The sequence below is a fragment of the Neofelis nebulosa genome, chromosome 2 (assembly GCF_028018385.1).
Source record: "Neofelis nebulosa isolate mNeoNeb1 chromosome 2, mNeoNeb1.pri, whole genome shotgun sequence".
Classification (NCBI taxonomy): domain Eukaryota; kingdom Metazoa; phylum Chordata; class Mammalia; order Carnivora; family Felidae; genus Neofelis; species Neofelis nebulosa.
Window position 1 is genome coordinate 32,722,912 of NC_080783.1, and position 12,128 is coordinate 32,735,039.

Sequence of the window (12,128 nt, forward strand, 5' to 3'; positions counted from 1 at the left end):
AAAAAAAAAAAAATAAACTTAAAAAAAAAAAAGACTTATACAAGTCCTCCTCTTTTATGATAGAAGAATTTTGATTCAGTATTTGCTTACTCAATATTAATTAATATACAGCTGATTCAAAGATCTAAATACCTGTACTAACATGAGACTAAAATACCTATACTATTTATAGATGATGTACAATAAAAGAGAAGCCACTAAATTTTAGGAGGGAATCTGGATTAAAGTGAATAAAAAACACACTATACATGTGTGATTATCATTTATTTGATAAACACTGAACAATTACATCACCTGCTGGTCATTAAGGTTCCCTTGTACTAAGGAGTCAATGAAAATATGTTGACTGAAGTTCCTTCCTTTTCGTTCTTTTATGATTTTCTTTAAGATATATTCCAGTTGCATAAGAGCTTAGAGAAGAAATCCAAAAAAATTTAGAATATAAACATTTGTAAAGACTGAACTTTTTTTAATATTTTTGTACACTGTTGTTATGTGCAGAACAAAGCTTGCAAAAGTAAAAGAGGTGTAACCAGCAATTTTTAAAAAGCTAATTTATGCTTAAATTCATGAACTTTCTTTTCCTTCTTTTTTGCTAAATTTTACATATAAAAAGCTGTTTAAAGCATGTAGGTACAATTTAGGGAATAATTATAAAGCAAACACCCATAACAGCACCACCTACATCAAGAAGTAGAACTAATGCCAGCACCTGGGAGGCCTCCACACACATAAACCTCTCCTATGATATTATCTACTTTCCTTCTAAATTCTGTCTTTTTAACTCCATTCCTCTCCCACATCAGGCATTTAGGAACAGAAACAGATGTAAAATAATCAGAAAAGTAGATTTATGAAACCAGAAGGATACAGAATAAATAACTGATATCCAACAGTCAAAATTATCCCGAAGTCATTGCTCAGTCTCCATCTTACTTGACCCATCACAGGATTTGATGATGTTGATCACATAGCCTCCAGGTGTAAAATTTTCATTTGAATCTTGGGGTTCCAATGTTCTCCTGGACTCCATACTTACCCTACCTTGCTGCCTGCTCATTCTGTCTCCTTTTGTTGATTCCTTCTCTTGAATTTCTTAATGATATAATGTCCAAGGTCAGGACCGAGTTTTTGGACCTCTTCTCTTTTACTATTACATTCTTTACCTTGATGGTCACTAGTCTCAAGGCTTTAAATACAAGCTATTGACTGAACACTCCCAAATTTATATTTATAGTCAGGAACTCTTTCCCCTTAACTCCAGACTCACGTATCTAACAACCAACTTATTAACCTCTCCACTTAGATGTCTGAAGCATATTAAACATAACATATACACAAATGAACTCTTGATTTTTCTCCACCAAAACTCGATCGTCCTACAGTCTGCCCCCTCTCCTTCATTCTCCAACTACTTCATTCTCCAACTTCATTCTCCAACTACTCAGGCCTAAAACCTTGGTGTCACCTTCTCTCTTATACCACACAACTAATCTGTCAGTTAATGTTGCTGTTCTATCTCCAAAATACAGAATTATTCTCCCTTACTATTTTTTTTAATTCTATATTTTCTGTTGCCTGCCACCTAGTCCAATCCACATTATTTCTCTTGCCTGTTTCATTGCAATAGCCCCTGAATTAGTCTCTGCTTCTGCTCTAGGTGCCTATAATCCATCACGGCAGCCAGAATGACCCTTTAAAAACATAACCCAGATTGGGGTGACTGGCTGGCTTAGGTGGTAGAGCATGCAACTCTTGATTTTAGAGTTATAAACTCAAGCTCCACGTTGGATGTGGAGATTACTTAAAAATAAAATCTTTGGGTGCCCCTGGGTGGCTCAGTTGGTTAACTGTCTGACTCTTAATTTCAGCTCAGGTCATAATCTCATGGTTCATGGGAATGAGCCTCACATTAGGCTCTGTGCTGACAGTGCAGAGCCTGCTTGGGATTCTCTCTCTTTCTCTCTCTCTCAAAATAAATAAACATTAAGAAATAGTAAAATAAAGTAAGATCTTCAATAAAATAAAATAAAATAAAATAAGATCTTTAAGGAAAAAAAGCAAACATAACTCAGATTATAACTGTTCAAAACCTTCCAGTGGCTTCCTATCTCATAGTAACAACCTAGTTTACAATGATCTATAACTCTGACAAAACCTGTCCCTCTCCCCAATCTTTCCGGTCTCATCTCCTTCTATTCCTTTTCTGACTGTCTCCTCTCCAGCCACAAAGTTCCTTGTACACCAAATAAACCAGAATCCCACCTCAAGGACTTTGTAATTACTTTCCCTCTACATGGAATCTCCTTCCTTTGGATATGGAGATATTCACATGATCTGCATTGCCTGGTTTCCAGTGTTAGCTCATAAGTTACCTAATCTCAGTGAGGCCTTTCCTAATAACTAACCCTATTCAAAATTGCAACCTTCTCATCCCTGGCACGCCCTATTCCCCCACCTGATTTAATTGTCTCCATAGCACTTTTCATCTTTTAACACACTATTCGGTTTACTTATTTAAAATTATTGGGGGCACCTGGGTGGCTCAGTCAGTTAAGCGTCTGAACTTCAGTTCAAGTCATGACCTCACTCACGGTTCGTGAGTTCAAGCCCTGCATCGGGACCCGTGTTGACAGCGTGGAGCCTGGAGACTGGTTCAGATTCTGTGTCTCCCTCCCTCCCTGACCCTGCCCCGCTCTCTCTCAAAAATAAATAAACGTTAAAAGAAAAATTTTTTAAATACATAAAGTAAAATAAAATAAAGTAAAATAAAATAAAATGAAATAAAATAATTTGCTGCCTCTTCCCACTAGAATGTGGAGCCACAGGACAGGAATTGTTTGTTCTGTTCATGGACATCTCTCCAGCACCAAAATCATACCAGAATACTACAGATACTCAGTAAATAGTTATAGAGTGACATGAATGTAACACATTAGTGATTAATATGAGAAATTATTAATACTGTACTGCAATGGTTCCCAACTTTGCTACAGATAAGAATCACCTAGGAAGCTTTTTCTAAAAAATCGTAAAGTACAAGTCACACCTCATACCAATTAAATCCGAATGTTTAGGAATGGAAGCCTGGCTTATATATATATATATATATATATATATATATATATATATATATATATAAATTTTTTTTTTTTAAATAGTTGTTTGTTTGTTTTTAGTGATCTCTACACACAGTGTGGGGCTGGAACTCATGACCTCAAGATCAAGAGCCATATCTCTGCCGACTGAGCCAGCACCCCTTATATTTTTTTAAAGATTCAATGTTTAGCAAAGTTTGGGAACTATTTCTGTACGTTCTCAAACCTACAGGTACATCAAAATAACCCAGAAAGCTTTCATAAAAATATCTGATGCCCAGGGCACCTCTCTCTCAGACTCCAAATAAACTGGCTTAGGGTAGGGCCTGATCTTCACTTTTTTGTCTTAAGTTCCCAAAGTGATTTTAATGTATAGACCAGGTTGGAAATTACTCACTTGAACAAAGGATGCACTGATCCAGCCATGGGATCCCAGTCACATAAACCAACACAGACTCATTTTCAATAAAAGCTCAAATTTTATTTATGCCAATGTTACAACACAAGTAACACATCATGTTAGACAATCTACTTTTATTTAGAATCAAAGAATGTAAATTATTTTAATTTTGTATAAATTGAACCAATATTTGTGAAATACTTTTTTTATTAAAGGGTATGAATCCTAATGCATCCATCAAGATAATCACAATGATACTGAAAACCAGAGTATAGAAAATATGTCTGTTAAATTGGCTTTTGGGGGCTTACATTGGACCTCAAAGGAATCACTAGAATGGTAAGCCCCATGAGGGCAGGGATTTTTGTCTCCTTCACACAAAATAATGCCTCAATAACATTTGTTGAAAAGAATGAAGGAAGAGAGGCACTTAGCTGGCTCAGTCAGCGGAGCGTGGGACTCTTGATCTCAGGGTTATGAGTTGAAGCCCCATGTTGGGTGTAGAGATTGCTTAAAAAATAAAATCTTTAGAAATAAAAGAAAGAAAGAGAAGGTAGGAAGAGACTACTGGGAAGCAACACTATTATATATGGAAAATAATCCATTTTTTCAATACAGCCCATGTACTTTAATTTACCCTACTTTCAAAAAAAGAACCAAAGCAGCTGAAAATAAAGGCATTAAAGTATTACAATCACAGGGGCACCTGGGTGGCTCAGTCGGTTGAGCATCCAGCTTCGGCTCAGGTCATGATCTCACGGTTTGTGAGTTCAAACCCTGCATCAGGCTCTGTACTGACAGCTCAGAGCCTGGAGCCTGCTTCAGATTTTGTGTCTCCCTCTCGCTCTGCCCTTCCCCTGCTCGTGCTCTGTCTGTCTGCCTCTCAAAGATAAGTAAACATTAAAAAAAATTTTTTTAAGTATTACAATCATAAAATTACTGACAGAAAATAAAAGGGAGAATAATTTTGTGCAGCTTTCATAAATTAAAATTGTTATTTTCCTGTGCAAATTTTATAAAGTTATAACCAATGCCCAACAATTTTGAAAATATTTTTACTCAACGTTATAATAGCAAGACTTTTTACATAGCTACATTTTTTACAAAAATCTATACAACATTTAAGTTGATAATATTTCCTTAGTAATTCCTACATTGTTGGACATCTAGATTGCTTCTCGTTTTCCACTTAGCACTACAAAGCACTACAAAAAAATATTCATGATTTTTTTCTTCTTTTAGATAATTTCATTTATTATTTATGACTTTAATATGTATTATCAAATTGCTTTCCCAGGACTGTACCTTACATTTTCCTATAGGCTATACCAACCTCATTCTACAGTGAGTACTAGAGCTTTGTTTACTGATTCACTGCTTTTTCCTCTTTTGTTAAAGAAAAACCTTAAATATAGGAAACACAGGAGAAAAATATAAAGAGAGAAAATATAAATGACCTATAATCTCATGATTCAGAGACAACCTTATTTAAATTGGGGCACATATCCTTTTGTCCTTACTATAATTTAAGAGTAGTAAAACTTACCATCTTCATATTGTTTTTTCCGAGTTATACTTTTATCAAGTGATCCATCTAAAAAGCCTTTTCCAATTTCAGACCAAACCTGAAAATAGAAAAACATACCTATTATCTTAATAAAGTACATTTTCTAAAGAATGACATGCAATCTAAGCTAATAATTGAGGATTTCGTATCTTACCAACAGATCTGATAATTAAGCTCTCCCTTTTAAAATTGGGCTAATCGGGGCGCCTGGGTGGCCTAGTCAGTTAAGCATGCAACTCTGGATCTTGGCTCAGGTCATGATCTCACGGGGTTTATGAGTTTGAACCCTGCATCCGGCTCTGTGCTGACAATGCGGAGCCTGTTTGGGATCCTCTCACTCTCTGCCTCTCCCTCTCTCTCAAAATAAATATACACATAAAAAAAAAATTTTGTTTTTTTAAATAAAAGTGGGCCAGTCATTCACTCCAGAGTCTCTGAAGATAGAGTTCAAATATATTTTAATAATTTCAGTCAAGGCACTTTAAAACTAATTACAATTAAGAAGTCAAAGTTCGTTGGGGCTCCTGGGTGGCTCAGTCGGTTAATTAAAGTCTTAATTTCAGCTCAGGTCATGATCTCACAGTTCATGGGTTTGAGCCCCATGCTGGGCTCTATGCTGTCAGTGTGGAGCCTGGAGCCAGCTTGGGATTCTCTGTCTCTCTCTGTCTCTCTGCCCTTTCCTTGATTGCACTCACTCTCATTCTCTCTCTCTCAAAAATAAATAAATATTAAAAAAATAATTAAGTAAAATAAAAAAATGTAATGTCAAAAAACAAAGAAAAGGTGAGGAACTATTCCACATTAAAGAGCTCTGGCCACGGGGCGCCTGGGTAGCTCAGTCGGTTGAGTGTCCGACTTCAGCTCAGGTCACGATCTCACGGACCGTGATTTCGAGCCCCGCGTTGGGCTCTGGGCTGATGGCTCAGAGCCTGGAGCCTGCTTCCAGTTCTGTGTCTCCCTCTCTCTCTGCCCCTCCCCCGTTCATGCTCTGTCTCTCTCTGTCTCAAAAATAAATAAACGTTAAAAAAAAAAATTTTTTTTTTTAAATAAAAAAAGAGGTCTGGCCACTGAAAGTTAAGAAATTTGAGGGGCACCTGGGTGGTTAAGTGTCTGACTTCGGCTTAGGTCATGATCTTACAGTTCGTGGGTTCTACCCCACACCGGGCTCTCTGCTGACAGCTCAGAGCCTGGACCCTGCTTCGGATTCTGTGTCTCCCTCTCTCTCTGCCCCTCTCCTAGCTCACACACTCTCTCTCTCTCTCTCAAAAATAAATAAACATTAAAAAAAAAAAAAGAAATTTGAATATGGGCTGTGGAGAACAGTATTGTATGAATGTTCAATTTCCCAAGTTTGAAAACTATGTTTTTGCTATCTAAGAGAATATCCTTGTGTTTAGGAAATACAGACTGGAGTATTTAGGGGGAAAAAAGACAAAATGTCCACTTTTTTTCTCAAATGGTTTCAGTAATGGTTTGAAAGAGGTAGGTAATGAATTACAAAAGCAAATGGGGCAAAATGTAAACAACTGGTGAACCTGGGTAAAAGATATATGGGAATTCCTTACACTAGTTGCAACTAGTTTCTGTAAGTTTTAAATTATTTCTATTTTAAAGTTATAAGGAAAGAATGAAAAAGGAAGAAAAAGAAAATATCAGCATGAAAACATCCTAGAAATAACAGGTCATCCTATAAATAACAGTGGAGGTCTCTTAAAAACTGCTGTCTTATATGGGGTACCTGGGTGGCTCAGTCATTGGGATACTGACCTAAGCTCAGGTCATGATCTTGCAGTTTGTGGGTTTGAGCCCCGCATCAGGCTCTGTGCTGGCAGCTCGGAGCCTGGAGCCTGCTTCGAATTCTGTGTCTCCATCTCTCTGCCCACCCTGTGCTCATGCTCTGTCTCTCTATCAAAAATAAATTAACATTAAAAGAAAAAAATTTTTAAAAAAATGTTGTCTTGTCAATATGAAAAAAAATCAGACAAAAATAACTGAGTCAAAAATTGTTTCTTCATTAAAATATGAAAACATTTTAGGAATTCCTTAATCAATTTATTTTGACTGGGTATACAAACTAGTTTACTCCAGGAAGTGGAATTTAGAGTGATTTTTCTACTTTTATTTTTACACTCCTGAGTATGTGGATGTTTGATAAAAATGTGTATATATATATATATATATATATATTCATATACATAAATATAATATACACATATATTTTTCTTTTTGAGAGAGAGAAAGCAAGTGCGAGCAGGGGAGAGGGGCAGAGGGAGAGAGAGAGAGAGGAACCTAAACATGCTCCAAGCTCAACATGGAGCCCGATGTGGGGTTCGATCCCATGACCCTGGGATCATGACATGAGGTGAAATCAAGGGTCGGATGCTCAACCAACTGAACCAGGCGCCCTAAGAAACATACATTTTTTAGTCATCAGGCATAAAAATTAAACCATTTTAATGGGAAAAAGCATATAAATAACAGGGAATCAAACCACAGTTCCTAGTGATTTTTGTTTAAAAAAATTTTTTTAAATGTTTATTTACTTTTGAAGAGACAGAGTGTGATCGGGGAAGGGGCAGAGAGAGGGAGACACAGAATCCGAAGCAGGCTCCAGGCTCTGAGCTGTCAGCACAGAGCCCAATGGGGGCTTGAACCCATGAACTGCGAGATCATGACCTGAGCTGAAGTCAGATGCTCAACTGACTGAGCGACCCAGGTGCCCCTCTAGTGATTTTTGTTCTAAACACATTATCCCAATTATTTAACCAAAATGTTTTTATAGATTTGAATAAAATAAGGAATAATTAATTTCTCAGAGACCCAAAATGTGGCCAATGACCTAAGTATGATTTGAATTGAATAAATTAATTTAATATTGGGATTAAACACATGAATGCTGAAATTGATAAAAATACAGAAGAAAATAAATTCCATATGTGAATCTAGAAAAAAACAGAAAATAAATCATTTTTAGACTGAATTAGTCTTTCTTCAAATCATATTCATTTCATTTTAATGCTCTACTGGCTTTAATTTCTTTCTATATGGGACATAGTCTAGTTCTATTAAAGTTTTTCTCTTTATTCTAGAATTCAGTATCAAAAAAAGTAATTTTTACGTTTTTGAAAAATACAATTATCTTTGCTTGCATTGTTGATTTAGCCCCAAACGGAAATTCTATACTACAGGATGTGACATCTTTTTCTTGAGAGGCAAAGTCTACATTATTCAACTATCCAATTTGATTGAAAGAATAATTTTAAATTTGGCCCTAGACTTACTGTGCCATGATTCTTCTGAAAGTGAATGACTTCCTGGTCATCTTCAAATGTACTACCCATCACCATCTGTGTAACAGACTTCATAGCAAAACCAAGCATATGCTGGCAGAGGGGTACATGCTGCGAATCTGGGTAGGAGAGCCATTTATCTAATAATTCTTCTGAAAGCTGGAAGAGAACAGAAAACCACAATGATTTACTATTTCTTCTTGCTAGAAAAATTCAGCAAGTAGATTAATTTCACAGTGCAACTCTGTAATCAAAGTAAACATTCAAGTGTTTATTTCAACTGTCAGGCAACTTTGGCTCCACCTGTAATTATATCTTCAAGGATTCAGGTTCAGATTCTGTCAAAGGGTTGATTTGCAAAACAAAACAAAACAACCACCACAATAATAAAAAGAGAAAATATAAATTACAAATTCAAGAGCTGGTAGAACCTTAAGCCTAATCTTAGTCTCTAATTAAAAATAGTAAAGGTTCATCACAGAATGCCTGTGATAAATATATGAATATGTAAAACCTTAGACAAGCTCCAGTGACAGAAACCTCTCATAGTCTCTTTGTCATTCCTTCATTCAACAAATATTTATTAAATCCCTTGTGGAATAAAAACAATGGGTAGTAAATAGATCAAAAGCTTTGGAGTAGAAAAACCTTGATGTTACTTCAGGCTCTATCTCTTAGAAGCATTGTGGCTTTGAGCAATTTTCTTAACTCTTCCAAGGTTCAGGTGTCTCAACCATTATATATGGATGACATCTACCTTGAATGGCTGCTGTGATATGGTAACTATAACCACATCATATAATGCAGGAAGAGTTTTTGTAAGGTAATATACATGAATTTAAGTTCCTTTCCCACATGAAATTCATGAAAGTTTTGTCACAGTATAAAGGATTAAAATTAAATGTGAGAAATAGAATAAATGTTTAAAATGAAAAGATTAGCACTACATAGGTTTATACCAACTTAAAGTAACATATCTGGAGTACTTTTTTTTTTGAGAAAGGGAAGGGAAGCTTTAATGATTCCATAGTATCAAGATTAACAAATATACCTTTTTTAAAGTTTACTTTGAGAAAGCACACATGTATGTGAAAGCAGGGGAAGGGCAGAGAGAGGGAGAAAATCCCAAGCAGGATCCACACTATTAGTGCAGAACCCAACTCGGGGCTCAATCCCACAAACCACGAGATCATAACCTGAGCCTAAATTAAGATCAAACTCAACTGACTGAGCCAACTGGGTGCCCCAAATATACTTTAAAAATCTCTTTGAGATGGGTGAAGATGAAGAAAACAGGAAGATAATTATTAAAACAGAGCTACATTATTAAAAAATAAATTTCAGGGGCACCTGGGTGGCTCAGTTAAGTGTCCAACTTCAGCTCAGGTTGTGATCTCATGGTGCATTAGTTGGAACCTCACATCAGGCTCACTGCTGTCAATGCACAGCCTGCTTGGGATTCTCATTCTCCCCCCACCCCTCTGCCCCTCCCTTGCTTATGTCTTTTCTCTCTCTCAAAATAAATAAAAACTTAAAAATTTTTTTAAATTAATTTCATGTTATGGACAAAATAATCTCAGATACTTTAAAAACTTAGAATTCTACAGTTATTACTCAAGTTTACATAACTTCATACTAAAAGATGAAAAAAGGGGCACCTGGGTGGCTCAACTGGTCAAAGGTCCAAATTCAGCTCAGGTCATGATCGTGCAGTCTGTGAGTTCGAGCCCTTCATCGGGCTCTGCGCTGACAGCTCAGAGCCTGGAGCCTGCTTCAGATTCTGTGTCTCCCTCTCCTTCTCTGTCCCTCCCCCATTCACATTTGATCTCTCTTTCTCTCTCTCAAAAATAAACAAACATTTTAAAAATTAAAAAAAAAAAATAAAAGATGAAAAAAGATTTTGGAAACAATCCATTAAAGTGACTATTTCTAGGTAAAACTGGAAGAGCTAATGTAAGTTTGACTTATGGGTAATTATAGAAGTTTCAAATGTGAAAACTAAATATTAGGGGTAAAAAAGCTTTCTTATAGATTGAGTGCCTGGGTGGCTCAGTCTAGCTCTTGGTTTCAGCTCAGGTCATGATCTTACAGTTTCTGGGATCGAGACCCATGTCAGCCTCTGTGCTGACAGATCGGAGCCTGCTTGGGTTTCTCTCTCTCTCTCTCTCTCTGTGACTCTCCCCTGCTTGTGCATGCTCTCTCTCACAAAATAAATACACATAAAAACATTTTTTTTTAAGTTTTGTGGAAAAAATAAAACATATTAATAGATATAAGATAAACCAGTAAGATTTCCTTTGTCTAAACATGAAAGTTTTTTTCCTTCAGAAAACATTATTTTCCTTAGTATGCATGAGATTTTGTCTCAAAACAATTCTAGTACAACTATGTAACTTGCAACCATCTCAGCTTCATGCACAGAACTGGGAAACCTAACTGTGTGTTAAGTGTTCACCCACTCAGACTACAATGCCAGACTGCACCTTTTTCATCACTCCATTTACTCCTAAATATCTAATCCTTTTTTAAGTAAGTCATCAGGCCCAATGCCATGTGACAAAACTACAACCTCATCATTTACAATCTTAGTGTTGAGGTATTTGTTTGAATTTATTCCAAGTATCATATGTCAATGCTGAGCCTTTACCTTGATTCTTACATTTATTTTAATTTTTTAATAAAATGTATTTATTTATTTTGAAGGAAAGAGAGCGAAAGCAAGTGAGCATGAGTGTGGGAAGGGCAGAAAGGGAGAAAGAGAGAATCCCAAGGAGGCTCTGCACTGTTACTGCAGAGCCTGATGCGGGGTTCAAACTCACAAACTGCAAGATCATGACCAGAGCCAAAATCAAGAATCTGATGCTTAACCGACTGAGCCACCCAGGCACCCCGATCCTTGCATTTAAAGAATTTACAGGGCTCCTGGGTGGCTCAGTTGGTTCAGTATTGACTTTGGCTCAGGTCATGATCTAACGGCTCATGAGTTCAACCCTCGAATCCTCTCTCTGTGGTCAGCACAGAGTCTGCTTCAGATCTTCTGTCCCTCTCTCTTTGTCCCTACCCTGCTTGCGCTCACTCTCTCAAAAATAAATAAAAAACATTAAAAAGAAAAAAAAGCCACGAGTAGGATTCCAAACTCTTAAATCATAATAAAGTAGAATTTACTTTGGTATTAACAGTGAATTCCATTTATTTATTTTTCCATTTAATTTTGAAAATGCTTACACTCTGTTTAACCATTAAGTATGTCTTTTTTCCACTAATTTGAAATGCCACTCACTCCTTATATACTGGATTCACACATGAACTTGGGACTTTTTCTGGACATTGTCTATTTTGTTGACTACACATATGCCACTATCATACCTTCGAAAATTTATTTAATGTTTATAATGTGTCCTATTATTATTTTCTTTCAAAATGTTCCCGAAGAATGACTTTCAGAATGGTGGAGTGAGGGCCTTGTTTTTTTTTTTTTTTTTTTTTTTTTTAAATTTTTTTTTTCAACGTTTATTTTATTTTTTGGGACAGAGAGAGACAGAGCATGAACGGGGGAGGGACAGAGAGAGAGGGAGACACAGAATTAGAAACAGGCTCCAGGCTCTGAGCCATCAGCCCAGAGCCTGACGCGGGGCTCGAACTCACGGACCGTGAGATCGTGACCTGGCTGAAGTCGGACGCTTAACCGACTGCGCCACCCAGGCGCCCCGTGAGGGCCTTGTTGATATTGTTCTTCCTCTAAAACAATGCTAACACATGCACACCAATGAAAC

The 12,128-nt window shown here is 36.6% G+C and overlaps 1 protein-coding gene across 4 annotated transcripts in view; it reads right to left on the reverse strand.

Annotated features, from left to right (window-relative positions):
- The window catches only part of LOC131499941 (cytochrome P450 20A1), a 76,973-nt gene that overhangs the window by 30,958 nt on the left and 33,887 nt on the right, over positions 1–12,128 (reverse strand). For 3 of the 4 annotated variants that reach the window (XM_058708531.1, XM_058708534.1, XM_058708544.1), the window contains 3 exons: positions 8,347–8,514; positions 5,045–5,123; positions 295–410 (listed from right to left, as the gene is read on the reverse strand). In XM_058708531.1, coding sequence (XP_058564514.1) covers positions 295–410; positions 5,045–5,123; positions 8,347–8,514 — 363 coding nt within the window. Of the gene's footprint in view, positions 1–294; positions 411–5,044; positions 5,124–6,832; positions 6,974–8,346; positions 8,515–12,128 lie in introns of those variants that run through there. The other variant, XM_058708553.1, reaches the window with a different exon arrangement.